This window comes from Petaurus breviceps, unplaced genomic scaffold, assembly GCF_028583685.1.
Source record: "Petaurus breviceps papuanus isolate PSGF00001 unplaced genomic scaffold, PetGlider_PUasm1.0 91133, whole genome shotgun sequence".
Classification (NCBI taxonomy): Eukaryota; Metazoa; Chordata; class Mammalia; order Diprotodontia; family Petauridae; genus Petaurus; species Petaurus breviceps.
Window position 1 is genome coordinate 13,342,784 of NW_027187419.1, and position 22,994 is coordinate 13,365,777.

At 37.1% G+C, this 22,994-nt stretch overlaps 1 protein-coding gene across 2 annotated transcripts in view; it reads left to right on the plus strand.

The window, feature by feature from the left end:
- The window catches only part of ALKBH8 (alkB homolog 8, tRNA methyltransferase), a 50,715-nt gene extending 33,023 nt beyond the window's left edge, over positions 1 to 17,692 (plus strand). For both annotated transcript variants that reach the window (XM_069080729.1, XM_069080730.1), the window contains 4 exons: positions 8,372 to 8,523; positions 9,904 to 10,169; positions 14,605 to 14,754; positions 16,593 to 17,692. In XM_069080729.1, the coding sequence (XP_068936830.1) occupies positions 8,372 to 8,523; positions 9,904 to 10,169; positions 14,605 to 14,754; positions 16,593 to 17,162 (1,138 nt within the window). In that variant the 3' untranslated portion in view covers positions 17,163 to 17,692. The remainder of the gene's footprint in view (positions 1 to 8,371; positions 8,524 to 9,903; positions 10,170 to 14,604; positions 14,755 to 16,592) is intronic.
- Positions 17,693 to 22,994: the final 5,302 nt, after the last annotated feature.

Sequence of the window (22,994 nt, forward strand, 5' to 3'; positions counted from 1 at the left end):
TTCAACTTTGATAAGTTCCTTATGATTTCTTTTCCCTGTTTACCTTACTCATGCTTCTCTTGCTTCTTGTATCTGAATGTCAAATTTTCTATTCAGCTCTGGTTTTTTCATCAAGAATGCTTGAAAGTCCTCTATTCCATGATTTTTTTGTTGGATAGGTGATTCTTGGTTTTAATCTCAGCTCCTTTGATCTCCGGAATATCATATTCCAAGCCCTTTAATCCCTCAGCTTAGAAGCTGCCAGATCCTATGTTAACCTGATTGTGTTTCCACAGTATTCAAATTGTTTCTTCCTGGTTGCTTGTGATATTTTCTCCTTGATCTGGGAACTCCGGAACATGGCTGTAATATTCCTAGGAGTTTTCTTTTTGGGATCTTTTTCAGGAGGTGATTGGTGGATTCTTTCAACCTCTATTTTGCCCTCTGGTTCTAAAATGTCAGGGCAATTTTCCTTGAGAATTTCTTGGAGGATGATTTCTAGGTTCTTTTTTTTTTTTATCATGGCTTTCAGGTAGTTCAATAATTTTTAAATTCTCTCTCCTGGATCTATTTTCCAGGTCAGTAGTTTTTCTAATGAGATATTTCACATTGCCTTCTATTTTTTCATTATTTTGGATCTGTTTAATAGTATTTTGATTTCTCATAAAGTCACTAGCTTCCTTTTGCTCCAATCTAATTCTGAAGGAATGATTCTCTTCAGTGAGCTTTTGAGATTCTTTTTCCATCTGGCAAATTTGGCTTTTTAAGGCATTCTAATCTCCTCATTGGCTTTTTGAGCCTCTTTTGCCATTTGAGTTAGTCTGTTTTTCAAGGTGTTATTTTCTTCAGTCAGGTTGTTGATTCTCATTTCATAATTTTCTTGCATCATTCTCGTTTCTCTTCCCAATTTTTCCTCCACTAATCTTATTTGGTTTTCAAAATCCTTCTTAAACTCCTCTATGGCCTATAAGCAGCTTATTCTTTTCTTAGAAGCTTCTGGTGAAGGAGTTCTGACTTCATTGTCTTCTTCCTGTTCCATGCCCCAATCCTTTTTGTCCCCTAAAAAGGAATCCAAAGTCAGATTACTGTGCTTGCCTTGCTTCTCTCATTTGCTCATGTTGCCACTCAATTACTTGACTTTTGAGCTTTTTGCCACAGTAGAACTCTGCTATCAGAATGGGGAGCTTTGTCCCAATCACTGGGGTTTTCTCAGCTGCTAGAGCTTTTAGTTGGGTGCCTTCTCTGAAGCCTTCCCACCCTCTGGCAAACTGGTCACGCACCCCAGGACATCTACCCTAGACTGCAATCCAGATCCAAGCAGGTTAAAGCAAGAGGAATTACCCCTCAGACTGGTTGCTTGGTCCCCCTACAATCTGCAGGCCAGGAAGCAGCCACGGGGTGGCGGCTGCATGGCTGTGGCACCTCAGTGGCTTCTCCCTCTAGGGGGCAAAGGCCGACTGCATTCCCGAATTCCCAGGTCCCAAAGTCCACACTGCACTGACCTCTCACTTTGTCCTTAGAATGTATGTGTTGATAATTCAGCAAATCACCAGAGCTGCTGGTGATCTGAAGTTCCTCCAGCCTGTGGCTGGTTGTGGCCACCCTGAGGCTAAAACCTCCTACTCACGCGGGGCTGGGTTTGACTCCCAGAGTGCCACGCTGGCCGCTTCCTTCCAGCCTGCCAGGCTATCCTCAGTGGAAGGTTAGCTTCTCTGTGTCATTTTGTGGGTTCTGTACCTCCAAAGTTTGTTCAGAGTCACCTTTTACATGAATTGGAGGAGGTGGAAGCGGGAGCCCCACAGATGTCCTGTTTCTACTTCGCCATCTTGAATTCCTCCCTACTGCACCCATTTTAAAAGGGTAGATTGCTATGTGAAAGTTTTTTGCTTCTTTGTAATGACTACATAGTTGAACCATGCTATGATCTGCATTCTGCTTCCTGCTTAGAGACATTAAATGCCACATTTTACCATTTTTGCAAAAATTAAAAGAAACTGAATTGGTTCTCAAGATTGACTGATCATGACCTCTTTAAAAGCAATATGATTTTCTGAATAATTGCTCAGTTTTTAATGAGCAGTTCCAGCCCTGTTTATAGTAGATGAGCTGTTGAAAGGGAATATGACCATGTGACCTACTAGTTTAATAATAAACTTGGAATTGAGAACCTTGGGAGTCTATCTGTTTAGCTTGATTACAGCTGTTGTTCTTACCTTCTTAACTTATTAATCCCTCAGCTAAAACCTCTATAAAATGAAAAGAACATTTGCTGAGTAACTATATCATTAAAATAACCCCATTTGGTGGCACAGCAGATAGAGCACTGGAGCTGGAGTCAGGAAAATCTGAGTTCTAATTCAGCCTCAGACACTTTAATTGTGTTACCCTGGGCAAGTCACTTGACCTCTATTTGCCTCAATTCCTTATCTGTAAAATGGGGACACATTGGAGAAGGATATGGCAAACCACTCCAGTATCTTTGCCAAGAAAACACAGTGAAGTAAAGTCCATGGGGTAATGTAGAATCAGATATGACTGAGCCAGAAGAACAACAAAATCCATACACACCGCTGTCAGTTTAATTTTTCTCAAATAGCACTTTTATCAGAATCTAAGTTGAACAAGACCTTAAGGGATGTCTAGCCTATTTTGAACAATGATACATTCCACAACCTACTTAAGTGTTCAAGCAAGCTTTACTTGAAAGTCTTCCACAATGGGGACCTCACTTTCTCCCAAGATAGCTTATTTTCCTTTGGTATAACTAGCTGTTAGAAAAAAATTTTTTTCTCCTGGCCGGCTCTGCTCATTTCCTTTTGTATCAGTTCATATAAGTCTTCCCAGGTTCCTTTGAAACCATTCCTTTCATCATTTATAGTACAATAGTATTTCATATACCAAAATTTGCTCAATCATCCCCTAATTGATGGGCACTTCCTTAGTTTCATGTTTTTGCTGCTATTAAAAAAAAAGCTGCTATCAATATCATTGTCCATATGTGTTCTTTTCCTCTTTTTTTGATTTCTTTGGAATATAGGCTTAGTTAGTAGTGGCATCACTGGGTCAAAGGGTATATATATATGCACAGTTTAGTAACTGTGGGTGCAAAATCCCAAATTGCTTCCTAGAATTACTGGACCAGTTACTACCAATTACTACCAGTTGGTAGTGAACTGCCAACAGTTCACTAGCATACCTGTTTTCTTGTAGCCCCTCCAACATTTGTCATTTTCCTTTTTTTGTTGACTATGCTATTCTGATGAGTGTGAGTTAGAAAGAACCTCATTGTTGCTTTAATTTTCATTTTTCTAATTATTAGCATTTTGGAGCCTTTTTCATATGGCTGTTGGTGATTTGTATTTCTTTCTTTGAAAACTCCCCATTCATATTCTTTGACCATTTACCAGTTGGGGGAATGGTGCTTATTTTTGTAAATTTGAATCAGTTCCTCATGTATTTTGGAAATAAAGCCTTTATTGGAAAAACTCTGCAACTACTGAAAGTTCATGAGTAGGACAGTGGTTAGACCTGTGTCTTAGGAATATAACTTTGGGGATTTGTGGAAAAGGGTTTGGTGAAGGACAAGAGTGGATTTGAAGAGAACAATTAGGGAGCTATTGTAATAGTACAGGCAAGATGTAGTAAGGGTGTGTGTAGTGTGGTATGATTAGAGAAAAGGTGTAGAATTTGGGACATATTAAGGTAGAATCAGTTAGATGTGGTAGTTAGAGATGGTAAGCAAGTCAAAGATGACTCATAGGTTTTAAACCTGAGTAACTAGAAGATTAGTGGTACCCTTAGAGAAGTTAGGGGGATGAATGAATTTAGGGAATGATATAAGAAGTTGTTTTGGACATTTTGTGTTTGAGATACTTACAAGACATCTAGGTGGAGCTGTTAAGAAATTAATTGGAGATTCAGAAATAAAACCCAGTAGAGATGAGGGCTAGATATGTAGGTTTAGGACATCATTTACATAGAGAAGGTGGTTGAAAACAGGACATAAGCAAATCATTGAGAGAGGAAATGGAGAGAGCCCAGTGAAGGGGTGTGATGGGTTAAATTTGTGTCATTTGCCAGTTTGATAAGCCTGTCATTTGTGCCTCTGTCCAAGTCATGAATAAAATATCAGCACAGGGCCAAGTACAGATTCTGGGAACATTCTATTCTTTCCAAGTGCTGTTTCCAAGCTGACATGGAACTATTAATCATCATTATTTTGGGGGACTAGCCATCCAACCAGATGTGAATCCATCAAATTGTACTATTGCCTAGCCTAATTTCTCCATCCTTTTTACCTGAGTAGTATGCATGACTTTGTGAAATGCTTTGCTAGATAAACTATATCTATAACATCCCCCTGATCTACCCGTCTGGTTATCCTAACGTGACTTGTCCTTGATGCAAGATTTCATTCTTTGTATTTCTATCCCCAGAATAGTATCTGGCACATAGTAGGTGCTTCTTAAATGCTTGTTGATTGATTGATTGAGAGCCAACCGTGCTGGCATTTTTTGATTACCACTTCCTTATTGTAGATGATCATTAATGATCACTGTAGTAATACATTCTAGAATTATTAAATCAAGCTCACTAGTCCATAATTTGTTGATTCCTTCTCTTCCCTTTTTTTGAAAATCAAGATGTTTACTTTTTTTCAGACTTGCAACACCTCTTCTATTCTCCACAATCCTTCAAAGACCAGTGTTTCAGTGGCAAGTAGCTCAGTAGTCATATCTTTCATTCTTTTTGTATCCTATTTTGGGGCTGCTAGGTGACACAGTGGATAGAGTGCCGGACCTGGAGTCAGGAAACTCATCTTCCTGAGTTGAAATCTGGCTTCAGACTCTTACTAGCTGGGTAATCCTGGGCAAGTTACTTAACCTGGTTTGCCTCAGTTTCCTCATTTGTAAAAATGAGCTGGAGAAGGAAATGGCAAACCATTCTAGTATCTTTGCCAAGAAAACCCCAGATGGGGTCCCAAAGAGTCAGACATGACTGAAAGTAACTGAACAACAACAAATGATATCATTCATTTAAGCCTAGTGATTTCAGTTCATCAAAGGCAGTTAAGTTCTCCCTTATTATCGCCCTATGTATTTTGGATTTCAACTCCATTTTAGCCATTTTTTTCCTTTACAAGGATTATTTCCCTTGAAAGGAAAACAGACAGTGTAAGAGTTGAACAACGCTGCTTTCTGTCTTCTGCCCTTTATTGTCATTCCATCTCCCCAGAACAACGCCTAGCGCATCTTTGACCCTCCTAATTTCTGCAGCACGGTTTTAAAATATACCTTGACATCCTTCTTAGAGGGTTGTGCTGTGCTTACATGTCCTCTGGTTACCTACTCTAGTTGATAATAAGTTATCATTGTGCCATTTTCCTGGTTACTAATCTCTAGTAATTCCCTATTGTTTCTGACATAGCCTCTCCTTGCATCTCTACTTAGCTGGCTAGGCTGTTTTTACTCATTCTGTGAAAATATCTCTCACCTTCCATCTTCTACTGTTTTATTTTATTTTAAACATTATTTCCCTCACTTGGGTTGGTTTCCCTACTACCTTTCCAACTCTTAGTCTATTTTCTAAGACCTGATTCAGCTCTCATACATGCAAAGAAGTTTCCCTGGCCATCCCAGGTTTCTCTGAGCACCCTAATTTGAAGTGACATCACCCTTCTCTGAACTCTTACAGCATGTATGGCTCATATCATTTATTGAGCAAATAGTAATAATCTCTTCTTTTGTCTTTAACAGTTACTCATCTTCTATTGCTTTTTTAATCTTTCCACATTTACCTTATCACCACACATAGATTTCTTGAGATTAGATAGTCTTATACTTCTTTAAGTCCCCACAATGTGTAGACTAGGACCTTATAATAATATAGTATACCCTTAGTAAATGTTTTTTGATTTGATTACAGCTAATAAAGTAACTTTATAAACTGTTCTTTGGGAGTTGTAATATTTAGTCAACTTTTTTTCCTTATTACAATGTTAGGAAGAAAAATACATCATTAGTTATTTTTTTTAAAGAGATGTTGAATAAGGCTAAGATAAAAATTCTGATTCTTGTTAGAGGGAATCTCATTAAAAAAAAAGAAAACTTATAAATTTGAGCAACTGATGATTAGTACTGAAAGCATTGGAAACGTAGTGAAGTTCTCTGCTAGGCCTTTGCAAAAATTAAATTAGATTTACTAATGTTTAAATCAGTATTCAATTGAATCAATTCTTTTCAGGGAACAAAGAACTCTGAAATCATGTTGATTTCTGAAAAACATGGAAAGATTTGCATAAAATAATGAAGAGTGAAATGAGCAGAACCAAGAGAACATTGGATACAGTAACAGCAATATTATTTGAAGAATAACTTAAGGACTAAGTTATTCTGTGTATTACAGATACTCAAATTAGCTACAAGGGACCTATGAAAGAAGTTGTATCAGAGATGTACCAGAGAAAGAACAGATAAATAGAAGTATGCATTTTGTGTGTGTGTGTGTGTGTGTGTGTGTGTGTAAAATGGTGGCCTTCAATGCAGAGTGGGGAGGGAGGGAGATGGTTTGGAACTTAAAATGTAACAAAAATAAATAAATTTTTAAAAAAGAACTCTGAAGTCATCAATGATAAAAGATCCTCAATAGAAAGGAAGTCCTTAGAAAGAGTAATTAATTTTGTTGAGAAAACTTCTGTATTATTATTTCAATTCTGGAACCATAATCAGATCAACTCTTTTGCCCCTAGAAAATGGGTGTGAATCTACTCTCTTTTGGCCTCATCTTAATTCTTTTCTGTAACTTTTTTGCAAACCAAAATATCCCTCCTTGGCCACCACTCCCCTCTGTGTTGCCTTCACTTAGAAGTTCCTTAAGATTAGGGACGGTCTTTGTTTTTGTTTTTCTTTTTCCCACACTTAGCTTTGAGCTTGGCACTTAGTAAGGGCTATTTAATAAATGCCTTTTCATTCACTCATTCATTTAGCCAAAGTTCATTACTGGTTTAAATAGGCTAGAAAGAGGTCCAAGGTGTTCTCATTCTTTTGAATCTTCTTCATTCAAAATTATATATTTAATCCCCTTCAAAAATTAGCAGTCAATTTTTGCTTACTTGTACCTCCCACAAATTACCTTCTCCTTTCAAGTCATGACTTAATAGCATGTGTGACTAGGGACAAGTCTTTTAACAAGGGACTAGTCTTTTAACCTTTCTGATGTCCTCATCTATAAAATGGAGATAATAATATGTCTATCATCAACTTCTTAGCTTTATTGAAAAGAAAATGTTTTATAAATTGTAAACTGCATAAACATAAATGGTTACATAAATCTGTTGTTATTCTCTAGTATTGTTCCAATCCCGTATATAACATTTAAAAGTCATTCATCCATTTCTACACCACCCTTTCATCCCATTCAAAAATCTAGACTTCCTTCACAATCTGCCTGCCTTGAGCATCCCCAGAACACAATAATTATACCCCCCTTCAAACCGTTACAGAACGTTTTACTACTTGGCTATATACTACCATGAATAGACTGTCACAAAAGTGTTAGTGAACTTTTAAGCTTTAATAACTTCAGAATGCCATAAACTTACAAAAAATATCATTCAAAAAAGTTCACTGTTTAAATTTCTTTTGTATTTATTTAGTTTTGTGAATTTTAAATAATGATTTAAAATTTTTAATTTTGACAAGATGGGGCACCCTGGTATTATGTATTGCATTGTGACAGTTTCTAGGTGATACTTTCTCAGAACGGTGGATTGATAGAGGAAGTCCTCCTATTTGACCACCTCAGTTATCTGATATTTCTACATTAGAGGACCCATCAAAATTTTCATGTTTGCATCAAAACCTAGTTCATTTGATGATTTTGGGGGATTATGTATGCAATCCTTTCTGTCACTGGACAGCAATTGGTGAAAGTTTTTGCAAAGTTCAAAAATCTACTCAAGCAGTGTATGCCACAATATGGTGGTTATGTTGAATTTTAATAATTAGTATCAATATTTTAATAATTTAAATAATTAACTTTTCACATGGGGAAGTAAACTTGTAATATTTATACTTCTGAAGTTATTAAATCGTAAAACTGTACTAAGACTTTTGAGATACGCTGTATTGTTGTCTTTTCTGTACATGCAAATCTTCTACCTTCAACTACTGTTGATTGTAAATTTATAGCAGGCAAAGATATTTCTTCTTTTTTTTCCTCCTGGTGCTACTTCCAGTGTTTGTACATGGTAGACGCTTAGTTATTGTATCTTTATTTCAATTTTATATTATCCCCTTTGTACCTTTTATAGTTTAATGTGAAGTATTTCTTTAAGGTAAAATGTTAATTCATTGTACTGCTGTCTCTCTCTTTTTTTTTTTTTACCAAAAAGAATCACACCCAGAAAATTTGATGTTGTTCAGGCATCTGAGGGACAGAAAAGTGGAATTATCACTAGTGATGCTGGAAACTTAACGTTAAATAAAAGAGGAGTGCGGACCTCATTTACATTTAGAAAAGTGAGGAGAACGCCTTGTGACTGCAGTAAGTATGTAATCTTTCTACTGTAAAATCAACTTTACTGGCTCTTGTATAAGTACAAGTGAACAGTGAAAAGGCTTCGCTGGAAAATGAATTTTTAAAAAGTATTCTTTGCAGGGTTTTTGGTCTGAATGTAAATTTGTTGGTTGTCAAGATTCAAAATTACTTCCTATTAACCCAACAGGGGAGCTGAATGTGACAGATTGTTACATAGTAGGTTGGCCTTAAGGGAAAAAAACACTGATTTATTTTTAGTTGACTTGGAGCCCTGGAAAAGTCAAAAGTACACTGTAATAATTGGCATTTATGTTGTATAACATACATAGTATTTTGCAAATATTATCTCATTTTGCCATTAAAATAATACTCTGCCATAGGTAATGCTATCCCCATTTTATAGGTAACAGATGTGTCCATAGAAGTGTTTATTAAACTGAATGATCTTAAACTTAAGTTTAGCGAGACCAGACCATATGTATTTAGTCATTACAATAAAAGTGAGATGCACTTAATATGCTGGAGGCTTCCACTATAGATAGCACGTAACACATTTTTCTAATTTTTATGCATGATAAAACAGAAACAAATTATAGTTCATCTAGCAGAACAAGCCAACTTTAATCATAGAATACAAGAACAGTCTTTAAATAACTTTGAGTTAAAAATGCTTATTATTGCATTGCCCAGAATTAATGTAAATAAATATCTTCAGAAAAATCTAAAATCTCTATAGGTAACAGATTATCTTGACAGCAGTAAATCCTAAGGTACTTCTTTGTTTATTTTTCTAAAGGGAACCTAAAGCATAAGACTCCTTATTGATCAACAAGTCTTTAGTAAGCAGCTTACTATGTGCCTGATAACTTTGGGAGATCCTGAAAAGTAGAAGGCATTATTATCCCTCATCATTCAGGAATTTAGGTCTAATTTTAGAGATAAGTTTTATTGGGCAAATATTTCATTGACAGCTTCCTGATGTGATATTTTTAACAGGCCTCTATTCAGGGGTCAGTTTATAAGTTTATTTTTACTTTTGAGTCCAAAGCCATCCACTGGAAAGTTATAGTATAGATTTAGGGGATTGTTTTTGGTTGTTGTTTTTGTTTTTAGTAATGGAAGTAGCTTTTAACCTTTGGTGATTCAGATGTTCATCATTTCCAAGAGAATTAAAGTGATTGAAGGGATAATTAATTGCATTCAGTAAAAATTGAACCAGTATACATGCTACTCTATTTACGGAGGGTTTTGTTCCATATGAATACTTTCTTTTCTAGAGTAATTAGAAACTACCATTTGTAGTTTTTTTCCCTTTTAAGAAAAATTAATAAGAAATCTCATGGATATCTGTTTAAAGATTTATTTGTATTATTATGTCTTATTCAGGTTACCCTTTGGTCTGTGACAGCCAGAGTTGTCATCAAAATGAAACTTTCCCGTCCTTCCCAGAGAATGACAAAGAAGCCTCAGAACTGGAACAGGAGTATGTCCATAGAGTTTATGAGGAGATAGCAGAGCACTTCAGCAGCACAAGGCATACCCCATGGCCCCAGATTGGGGCATTCTTGAAAGCTTTACCAAAGGGCTCAATAGTGGCAGATATTGGGTGTGGAAATGGAAAATATCTAGGCCTGAATAAGGAGATATATATGGTAAGTCAACTTCATCCTTGGTTTTCTTGAGTTTTTTTTTAAATAGTTATCCCTTACCCACATATGATATTTTTTTTTCACTTCAAAGGGACTGTTTTCATTGGTGTAGTTTTTTCATTAACTGATGCAGATCACAGACCAACCACAGGATTATAGATAGTTGGTCAGATTCATTACCTAGTAGCCAGCTGTCTAGTGATGAACTTTTCTGAACTTAGGCCAACTAATACCAGATAACATATCTGCAACTGGGCCCATAATTAAAGGCCCAATAGAAATGGTCACAGCGCCCTCTTTTTTGACATAGACACAAGAACACAGCATCAATTACACATCACACTGATGTACTGGGGTCGTTTGGAGGCATATTTAACATTTTAAAAAAGTGTTTAAAATATCATTTACCCACAATAATAAAATGCATAGTGAAGAGTATTGTGACTTCTTAATATCTATTCTAAGCTTAGTGGGAAAAAATTTTTATCTTCCTTATCTTTAGGTTTGTTAGGTAATTGCATGTTTTGCCTATTTCTTGAAAGTTTCTAAAATGCCCCTATGAATGTGAAGCATATATATTAATGCCATGAAGGTGTTTGGTTTATTTTGTCGTATGATCAAGTATCCTGTTAATGGAGTGACAGTGTAAAAGACTGAAAACTAGGGGGTGGCTAGGTGGTATAGTGAATAGAGCACTGGCCCTGGAGTCAGGAGGACCTGAGTTTGAATCTAGCCCCAGACACTTAACACAAAAACTAGCTGTGTGACCTTGGGCAAGTCACTTAACCCCAATTGCCTCCAAAAAAAAAAAAGACTGAAAACTAGAGAGAACTCACATTTTTTCTAAATTCTTCAAGTGACTCTGTGTGTGTGTGTGTGTGTGTGTGTGTGTGTGTGTGTGTGTGTGTGTGACTCAGGTCAAGTAGAATTTAATTTATTAGGTTAGAATTCCTTTGGGGAAGGACTAAATCTTATTCTTATGTTCTTGGTGTTGCAATCCAAGGACACCCTCAGGGTCTTTCTTAGGAAGTTTGGAATTGATTGTGTGACATGGGAGACACTGGCACAGGACTGCTTGGCATGGTGTGCCCACATCAGAGAAGGTGCTGTGCTGTATGAGCAAAGCAGAATTGAAACAGTTCAAAAGACACGCAAGATATGCAGATTTAGAGAATCCACCCCAAATGTTCACATGGACTATTTGTGCCTGATCTGTGGCAGAACATTCTGAGCTTGTATTGGTCTGATCAGCCATAGTCAGACACATTATGACTTGACTCTAGCATAGTGATTTGCCTCATTTTGGTCCTCTTCGAGAACAAAGGACAATTACCAACCAACCAAATCTTATTCCAGATCTAATGCCACACCTAGTATATTGCAATAATAATGATGATGATTATATGTTAATAATGTAGCTTTTTGTCAAAACAATTTTTTTAGGCCTTGGTGTAAGAGAGGAGGGACTAAAGTAAATGAGAACAAGTGGAACTACAATACAGTAATTTTCCATCTCCTCCTCGCCACCCTCCCCCCCCCCCCCGCCTTTCCATCAGCATCTTATTTTTCCCTATAATCAGTATTCTAAAGCAATACTGGAAAAGAAAATAAGCTCTGGTAAGGGTCTCTCTTCTATTTGAGAAAAGAAAGAATATAGCAATAATGTTAAGCACTGAACTCATTTGGGGGAAGTTTTCTTTCATTGCTGCTGTCATGTTCCTTGTTTCATTTTGTTGTATGTTTCCCTAAGTATGATTTGCACGCTCAAGGCTCTCATGTTATCAGTATAGGTAGCTGAACTGTATCTCTAGAAAATGAGATTATCTTATTGGGAGGTTAGGTTTCTTGAGGCAATTCTTTGTAAAGGAAAGAATGTTGTTAAATTCAGAAAATCTGGGCTTAAATCCATGCTTTGATGATTACTTGCTGTATGACCATGGGCAAGTCACTTCCCCTCTTTGTGTCCTCTTTTCCTCACAGTTCAATGGAAGAAATTTGACTGGACAGTCCCTAAGATCCTTCACATCCCTAAGTCTTCTGTTCTTGAAATGAGTTCTTTTTCACTTTGTTCAACTTAAGTCAGTGGTTGGTACTTTTGAAAAAATTAATTCTATTGAGTATTAGTAATTATAATGAGTGACAAGAACCAAAATAGAATGCATATCATTTTGAACAGTATAGTTCCTTAGGAGTTGTTAGTTCATAATTGTTTGTTCATCCATAGTACTTTACACTATGCCAGAAGATCTCTTCTCTGCGTTCAGTTCTGGTGTAGAATATGACACCTATTTAATTATGGACCAAAAATGAATTCTCTCATATCAAATAAGAAAGAAATGCCCTTGACAGAATGATTAATATCCCTCAATTCTCAAGAGAGCTGAGGAAACTGCCGATCATTGCTCATTATGACAACAAATTGTCAGGGTAAATAAAAGCTTGAGGTGACCACTTCTGTCTAACTAAATTTGTATACAATTTTCTTCCTCTCTTTCAAAAATTAAATTAAAAAGCAATACCTGGGATAATTAATTGCTAATTTATTACTTAAAATTCTCTAAGCACCTACCACCAAGTGTCAAACACTCCATGATCCATGGTACATATGAAGTGATCTTTGATACTCAGAAAGCTAAGAGTAGGAACACAAAGAAATTCAGCAAAAAGAGACGCATGCAGTAAGACACTTGAGGCCACATCAGGCTTTACATGTACTTGATAAAAAGGTAGACTGAAAGTGGTTTCATTTTCTTCCATGTCCCTCCTATACACAGACACAAATACACACAAATAACAATCATCATCATCATCATCATCATAGCATTTATATAGCAACTACTGTGTGGCAGGCACTGGGCTCAGTGCTTTACCATTATTATCTCATTTGATCCTTACAGTAACCCGGGGAGGTAAGTGCTGTTAGAATTCCTATTCCATAGTTGAGGAAACTGAAACAAATAGAGGTTAAGTGATTTGTCCAGGATCACACAGCTAGTGAGTGTATTGAGGCCAGATTGGAAGTCAGGTATTCTTGACTCTGGGCTCAATGCTTTATCCACTGCACCATCTTGCTAGCCTATTTTGTTAGTTTGTTACCAACAAAACACTGACCAATTCTAAAAGTTTTAATTTCAAAAGCTTTTGATCAAATACCTCATTATTGCTGGGGCTTAGAAATTCTTCTGTGATAAGAACAAGGTGAAAAGAGAGCTCAGGTACCTTGAAAAAAACAATGGGCTTGGCAAGCACTTATAGCAGATAAAGGACTGACCTTGGAGTCAGAAAGATCTGGGTCCTGTAATCTGGTTGTATGAGCCTGTGCGTTCATTTAAACTCTCAATGTCCCAGGTAACTTTCTGTGTCTATGAGTTGTAGAACAGTTGCTGATCTACTTTGGTAGAGGAAATTTCTTCACTGAGACCACAGTTCTTTTTTTTTTCCAGTTTTCTTTTTTAAAATTTAATTACTTACTTATTTTTCATTTAGTTTACAACATTCAGTTCCACAATCCCCTGAGTTCCAAATTTTCTCCATCTTCCTTTCCTTTCCCCTCTCCCCCCATGGTAGCATGCAATCTGATATAGGTTTTACAAATACCTTCACATTAAACATTAGTTAAGTTGTAAAGAAGAATTAAAACCAATGGAATGAACAAGAAAGAAGGAAACAAACAAGACAGAAAAGAGAGAGCAGGTAGCTTGCTTCAATCTGCATTCAGACTCTGCAGTTCTTTCTCTGCATGTGGACATCTCTTTCCATCATGAGTCTTTTGGAGTTATCTTATAACCTTGCATTGCTGAGATGAGCCCAGTCTTTCAAAGATAGTGAGACCACAATTTTACACCAAACAGACAAAAAGTGGGATTACTTTATTTGCTTTCAACTTATGGTCACTGAGTAGCTGTCACCATATAGCCTATAATTTAAAGGCAGATGTGTCTTCTGAGTAATCATAGATAAGTGTGTGCTGTTATAAGACTATCAGAGTGGTAGAAACTTTTCTGTGATGATAGCTCTGTATTTAGTAGGGAAAAACAGCCAGATGGTGTTTTATAAGAAGCCTTGGGTTTCAAACTGTGGTTATATAGATGGAGATTGAGCTGTCACATTCCAACTGTTTGTACATTTACTCCTCTCATCCTTTGTTTTGTTTTATTAATTTGGGCACTGGATATCTATAGTGTCTTTCAAAGTAATGAAAGCTGGCCTGATCAATTGAATGTGGTCCTTTTAACATATGCATTGAATCCATACATGGTAATAATGCCATGATCCCCAGTCTAGTTGGCATGGTATTCATGAAAAATCATTCAGATTACAGTCCCTGCTTACTGTTCTGAGTAGCTTACAGTAGTGACAAAGTGACTTGTTAATTTCGGGTTTTAATTTCTCATGAAGTTCATACAATATACTGATAATCTAATACTCTCCATTATAGATTGGTTGTGATCGCAGTCAAAACCTTGTGGAGATATGTGGGGAAAGGCAGTTTGAGGCTTTTGTCTGTGATGCCCTGACTGTGCCTATTCGAAGTGAGACATGTGATGCTTGCATTTCCATTGCTGTCATTCACCATTTTGCAACAGCAGTAAGTATTTTTCATTTTCCACCTAATGTTGTAAGTATAATTGAGGAATATCAGGGTGGACTTTTTTTGTTTTGCTTTAGGGTTGGGTGTTTTTTGTTTTTGTTTTCCTGTTTATTACCTTGCAGCTTTTTATTATTTCTCCTTTTTGATGATTGTTAACCAGTTTCCCCAGTATCCAAAAGGAATGTGGGATGAAGACAAGCTTCATGTGAAGTAATCAGAAAATACGTATTTACATGGATAGACATACCTATATATTTGTAAATACATATACATTTATTGTATATACACATATATGTCACACCCTCCTAGAAAAAACCCTATGGTGCTTTTTCCTGTACAAATATCTGTCTACAAATTATACTCAAGCTCCTTTTTCTTGTGTATATGCCCATAATCTGTAATTGTTACCTTGGTTTCTATCAATCATTTTGTTCACATCAATTAGGTGTGTAATATAGCTTACTGTAAGTTGCTTTAACAATTAAGAGAAAGGAAAGCCAAGGTAGGGCAGCTGGGTGGTACAGTGGATAGAGCATTGGGCCTGGAATCAGTAAAACTCATCTTCATGAGCTCAAATCTGGCCTCAGACCCTTATTAGCTATGTTATTCTGGGCAAGTCACTTAACCCTATTTGCCTCAGTTCCTCATCTGTAAAAAAATGAGTGGGAGGAGAAAATTTCAAACCACTCTAGTAGCTTTGCCAAGAAAACTCCAAAATGGAGTCACAAAGAGTTGGACACGACTGAAACAACTGAACAAAAGCAAAAGTGAGGTCCAAGATGCATAATAATAAACATTTCTGTTTCTTCTTAACTAAATATATAGTTTATCAAAACTTGATTCTCACTGATTTCCAGTTGCAGTCAGTCATTAAACATTTTTTAAGCACCTACTGCATGCCAGAGACTGTGCTAAGCCCCAAGGATACAAAGAAAGGCTCTGTTCTCAAGGAACTCACAATTTAATAGGGAAGGCAACAGGAAAAAGAAGGGGAGGAGGATACCCAATTTGGGGACATGAAGAAGCTGATTACAAATGATGAAATAAATGACTGCCTGAGTACCTTCCATAAATGGGGGATATGACAGGAGCTCTCTGATGTCACCCCTTAACCACTCTCCAATCAGAAGGAGGGAGGGGCTCCAGGGACAGGGGGTACTGAGGAGGTGTGAGTTTCAGAGTTGATGTTCTCCTGTAGAATGATGAGTTTCTGGAGACTATGAAGTCCAGAGGTGCAGCTGGAAGGGAGATGAAATGGGATAGTCTTTGCCCAAATGGATGCTTTGATTATTTAAATGGGAAAAGCTACACATATCAACATTGAGGGCATGAGAGGGTATCTAACTGCTATATACCCAACCAAATGTAGGGGTGGGAAACCTGTGACTTTGAGGCCACATGTGGCCCTCTAGATCCTCAAGTGTGTCCTTTTAACTAAAGGATACCTAACCCCTGGATTAGGGAAAAGCAAATGATACAGGAATTGACAAGATAGAATTTCTTTTTTTATGCAAAGTCTCCATTATAGCTTTTCTTAATCTGAGAATTCATTATGAAATGAGAGGTTTTCTATTTTTCTCCTTCTGTTTACTTAGCATATTTTAGTGGAATTACTCTAATTTGAAAAGTGTTACTGTCCAATAAACACGTACATATATACACGCATGTAGATATACACATATTTGCACACACATCATCTATATACACGTACACATATATAAATACATATACTTATATACATACATACAAACACACACATATATATATATATTTTTTAATACCATTTTTTTCCTTTACCTTCTTTGGGTTGATAAATGGCAATGTGTTTTTATTAGGAAAGAAGACTGGCAACCCTCCAAGAATTGGCTCGACTCCTGAGGCCTGGAGGAAAGGCTCTCATTTATGTCTGGGCAATGGAACAAGAATACAATAAGCAGAAGTCTAAGTACCTTAGGGAGAGCAGGGATCGTGAGGAGAAGGAAGAGCATCTCAACAGTGATGTGTTGGCCTCAGGGCTGTTTGGGGAGCAGAATCCTGGCACCAGCAGTCACAATTCTGTATGTTCTGTCTCAGCCACTAAAGACTTGAAGGATGGAGGTTGTAATGCAGATGGAGTAATTAATTCCAAGCTGCCAGTTCACACTAACAGGACCTCTTTTCATTCTCAAGATATACTGGTCCCATGGCACCTCAAGAGGGACCCTATGAGAGGTAAACGTGCTGAGCCACCAAAACTTACACCAGATTTGGGAGGGTCACATGATCCAAGCCCTGTATTTCACCGATATTACCATGTATTTCGTGAAGGAGAACTGGAAGCAGCATGTAGAATGTTAAATAACATAAGCATTCAGAAAAGTTATTATGATCAGGGAAACTGGTGTGTGATTTTCAAAAAACTCTGACTCTAAGCACTTCATCTAGGCAAGGTACACTTAATCACTTAAAAAAAAAAATAGTCGACCATTTCTTTGGTTAAGAAGAAAGTCTTCTGGGGGAAACCACCAAATGCACTTGCCAAAAGATTGAAGAAGCAGAGACATAGAGGTTTATCAACAGACAGCCTCTATATGGACCCAGCTCTACCATCTGAACGACCTCGAACAAGGCATTTTATCTCTCTTTTCATCTGTCAACTGAGGTTTATAATATAGTTCCTCTTCTCTGCTTTTCTCACAGGAATACAGACTTTGTAAAAAATGAATGAACTAATTTATGAAAAGCTTTGATATCCTTTAAATTTATATCCTATTAATGAAGGTGTTTCTCCTTAAAGCGTTAAGGAATGCCTTTATTTTAAAATATTAATTTTAAATTCTTTGAAGTTTATACAGAAATCACAATCTGGTCGTGTCTGAATGAATTTGTATTTTTTAATGAATCTTGCTGACACTGAAGTAATTACCCCTTCAATAGAAAATGTCCTGAGTTTCTATTTGTTTTGTATCTGTTTGTTTTTTTGGCGTGGGGCGGGGGAGAGGGGTGTGCTGGAATTTGGTATTTCATATTAATCAGGAAGCCCTCTAACCTTGTTTACTCCAAGTTTCAGCCCTGGTTCCCCTTCTCTTTTTAATTCTGTATTATCTCACTAGATGATATTATCAGTTCCCATAGGTTCTGTTATCATTTCTACAAATCACTCCCAGATCTATGTATCAAACTTTAATTCTACTGAATCACACAATTCCAATTGCCTCTTGAACATCTCAAACTGGATTTCTTTCGGCATCTTAAAACTCAATATGTCCAAACAGAATTTGCTGCCTTTCTCCCAAAACCATCCCCCTTCCAGTCTTCCCTATTACTCTTGAGGACTCCACTATCCTCCCAGTCACACAGGCTCATGACCCTGATGTCATCCTTCACTCATCCCTCTCAAGCCACTGCACACAGTCGACCCACTGCCAAATCTTGTTACTAACCTTCTCATATACATATCCATCTCTCCACTTAGTCAGATCAGACTCTTATCACCTCTCACTTGGACTACTACAGTTATTTAATAGTCTCCTTACCTCAAGGTTCTCCCCACTCTTAACCATGATCCACTCAGTTGGCAAGGCTTATTTTTATAAATTGTGGGCCTGACCATGTCACCCCCCTCCCCCCTGCTCATTGATCTTCATTCATCCCCTCACACCTCTGGGATTAAAGACAAAGTCATCTGTTTGGTATTTAAAGCACTTCATAACGTGGACATGGCCCCTTTCCACTTTTCTAACCTTACTTAATACACTTTACTTTGCTCCACAACTATAGTTCAGTTACTTAAATGTGACATGCTATCTCCCATCTTTGCACTGGTTGTCTCATGCCTTGAATGCTCTGCTTCTACATTTCTTAATTTTCCTAGCTTTTGAAGTCAATTCAAATACCATCTTCTGCAGGAGGACTTTCCCAGTCCCTCTAGTTGCTAATGTCTTCCTTCAGATTACCTTCATCTACTCTGTATATATCCTCTGTGTACCTGCTTATTTACATGATTTCTTCCATTAGAATGTATGATCCTTAAGGGAAGGGACTTTTATCATTTCTTTGTATCTCTAATGCTTAGCACAGTGCCTAGTACTTAGTAAACAGTTGGCAAATTGTTGACTAATTGTGTGAATATGACTATGATCACAAATTCTGGGTGGGATAATTAATCAAAGATAAACTCTTAGACCCATTATAGATCTCCATAGACTGGCAGGCTCTAACCCAGAATTGACTCTTCTAATCCTCTTAATAAAGCTGCAAAGGGTCTAATGGCCACAGATTAGACCTAATTACATCCTTCTGACTAAAGAAAATATCCATTTTACATTCAATGGAAACATTAGGTTAAGATGTGAATGTGTAATTCATTTCATCCCTTAATTTCATCCCTTAACAAGCATAGGGTTATTCTATTTGGTCTCTGCTACCTACTACCTTCCTGACTCTGGGCAAGGAAACCCTCTGGGCTTCACTTTCCTCATTTGTAGAGTGAGGGTTAGACTAATTGGCCTCTAAGATCTCTTCTAGCTCTAGACCTATGGTTGATTAATTTTCAATCCAGGGATCTCAAGGATTGTTCATGTTTGATAATTGTGATGTTTTATAATACCATAGTCCCTTTGAAAGATGTATATCCCTTTCTGATCTCTTATTTTCACTTTTAGAAGAATATTTAGAAAACTTTGAGGGACTATGTGTATTGTTTTTAGGGACAGGAAGTTAGGTATTGAGTTGGCTGACAACTCTACTGCCAACTTCACAGTAAAGGAAAAGCACCCAAGCTGAAAGGGATTGGTGGTGGTAGCACAGCCCAGCAAGGCTATGTAAGGCAGTGTTCCAGGTCTGTGCCCTCCCAGGTGCTCATACCATCAAGCCTATGTATGTCTTTCATAAGAAGGGCTTCACAAAATGATTTGGGTTGATTTAGAAAATTTCGTAAATCAACCTTGGGACTAAACAAAACAGATACGATCTCCCTACCATGTGCCATTCAAATACCTGAGTCTTTAATGAAGAGGTTACCCATAAAGACGGTTAGGGTTGCTCTGGAGACCCCAAAATACCAACACGCCAGGTCCTGCAGAATGAATTTGACTCAGGTTTTCTCTCAGCCAAAGAAAAGTAAAGTTTCTTAAAAGTTCATCATATTGGGTAGATTCTTAAGGAGCCTCGGTATCTATGACGCTTGTACTGGACAAGGGGCCAGAATAGTCTGACACAGAGTAAGTCTAAACTAGATCATTCTATGGTGCTCTCACACCTCATGGAGGCAAGATGGGGTCTTACATACTGAAAGGTTGTGACATTTACTAGCTGTGTGACCCTGGGCAAGTCACTTAACCCTGATTGCCTTGAAAAATAAAGTGAGGGAAGAAAAACATGCCACACAGTGACCAGAGTCACCTCTCCCACAAAGTGTGTGATTCATTTAATATGATTTAGCCTTTCTTCTCCTGTCCCTCCTAGAACACCCACAGGTATCACTCCCACTTGACTTCCAAGTTTCCCTTATACCACCAACCTGAAGTCCTACCTTAACTATCACAATTTCTATGGCTCATTCTCCACATAGATAAATGATTGATGGGTATTAACAAGAAGTTTTCAAAGGAAGAAGTCCAAAATATCAAATATATATGCACATATACACACCTACATACACACATATGTGTGTGTATGTGTATCTATATTTATCATCTATCTAAAATGCTTTCCCTCCTCAAATTACCTTGAATTTGTTGAATCTGTTGTATTTCCTAGTAGAATGTTAGCTTAAATTAAGGGCAGGGATGGCTTCATTATTATTGTTTTTGTGACCAAAGCCTTCCTGTTCTTGTTTGAAAATATGTAAAGTTGGGAGTGATGACAGTAATAAATTCAGTAAACCTCAGTTGTTCAAACAAAGTGTTATAATTAACTCTAGATGTCTAAACATGATCCTAATTGAGGTGGTAAGTAATGGTATTTAAGATCCACACCTGCCTTTAAATACCTGTGAGTTCTTTTAAATGAAATCAAGCATATGTTTTTACTCACATCCCTCATGCACAAAATAATGTGTGCTACAGATCTGCTAGTCTTACATGAGAGTAGCACTGAGGCTCAGAACTCTCATTGCTACCTTCTGGAGGGCTCCACTTGGACCTTTTCTCCTTATTGTAAGCATCTGTCGCACCTGCAGTGAACCTCAGCATTTGCAGCTGCCATGTTTTCCTCTTACTCTTGTTTTGCCCCCTCATATTTCATACCTTATCCCAGCAAGACTAGACTCTCCCTACTTTCCAAGTGATATTTAGTGAATTGGATGAACTAACTAATTCCCCAATGCAAGAAGGGTATAAGGACTACTCAAGATTCTCCTACAGTTTCTAGGCCTTTGGTGTTAGGCTAGAAGCCCCTAAGTCTCCAATAACATGAAAAAAAGGGGGAATTTGTGCTTTTTAAAAGACTTTTAGAGACAGTAAAGAATTATTATTTGATCTTTTGTTGTAGTTTGTTAACTTTATAAATTAAATAAGCTAATTAAAGTATACAAATCAGTACAGATGAGGATGATTTTAAATTCCTTTGACATCAATTGAAAAAAAATGCAGCATGATATAATTGCTTTATATTTTGTAATATAACTTTGCAGTACAATATTTATAAAATATACTGTAATATGATATTATAGTAGAATACTTTATTGTAATATAACAAAATAACATATGATGTAGCAAAAAGTATAATGCAGCAATTAAATTCTATTGAAGAGTATTATCCCCAAATGGCTCTCATTAGCATATCAGAAAACTCCTCTATTAATCAATGAATTCATTAATCTTTGTTTCTTACATAGGGAATTAAGTCAAGTTTGGAAGTGACAAGCTAGTTTAGTTTCAGTGTCTGCATGTTTACACATTAAAATAATGTAGTTATCCATTTTCTGAAAGATCCTCACCCTCCCCAAAATGGTGTTCATTTCTAGCCTTGCAAGAGCTGTGAGGGTCTACTAGCCCTTGCCTTTTAGACTGCAGTCAACCTTCAATCACCACAATAATGAGAAAAAGCAAAGATAAATGAAATCTACAGATAATCCTCAAGCCTTATTTCAGTCGTGTTTTTCAATTTCCTCTTTCACCCCTTCCTTATAAGAGCTGTTAACAAAACTGATTTGAATTTCACCCCCAATCTGCCCTCCAAAGCTTGCTGAGTTTCTGATTTGTTCAACTATTAGTGCAGAAAATCTCCAGAAAGGGGGGCGGGGGCGGGAGCAGGGAAGGGGAGTTTTTGTTAGGAAGCTGCTCACAGAATTTGAAACTAGGCTAGGTTGGATAGGGAAAGAGTAACCCAGGGAGTCTCATACTTAACTAGTTCACTAACTAGGATGGTCTTAGAGTCTACCTAAGCAGTGGGATTTAACTGGCCCACAAAATTTTTAGACTTTAGTCCCCAAACTAGAGTATACATACCTCTAGGGGATACAAAAAACAAAGATTCAGCAGGGACATAGAAACAATTTGGCAAATAAATATATTTATTATTTATTATTTTTAATTATTTTTATTATTATTTAAAGCAATTAGGGTTAAGTAACTTGCTCAAAGTTACACGGCCAATTATTTTTGTGTGGGTGCCGAGTATCTGAGGCCAGAACAGGTCTCAGGGCCTGCAGTCTCATTCATTGCACCACCTGGCCGCCCCTATAACTATATTAATTTATTGAAATTAATAATTTTCTTTATTTCTTATGTGCATGGTAAATCTATCATTTATTTCCTAACGTGTCAATTAGCAAGATTTTACTGAAAACCAAGGAAAGAAATATCATTGAGAAACCCTGCTTTAAATAGTGAATCTGACCCACAGCATCACCAGATCTTTGGTTTCAACTAAAATTAGTCCTATTGCTAAAGACATGCAAAGTGGATGTTATTCATTGTTTTGGCATTCAATTTATTGTGGGCTGAGTTTCTTTATTTCTAGTGGTGATGGGGTGTTATTGTCTAATGCCTTTATGTCAAGATCAGGGAAACATAAAATGTTGAGGTTTAAGGTTTAGGGGTGAGACCCCAATATACAACATGCTGGGTCCTGCCTAATGAATTTGACTCAAGTCTTCTCTCAGCCAAAGTACAGCAAAGTTTATTAAAGATTCACCTTAATGGGTAGACTTTTTTTTTTGGAGGGCAATTGGGGTTAAGTGACTTGCCCAAGGTCACAAGCTGGTTGTGTGTGTGTGTGTGTGTGTGTGTGTGTGTGTGTGTGTGTGTGTGTGT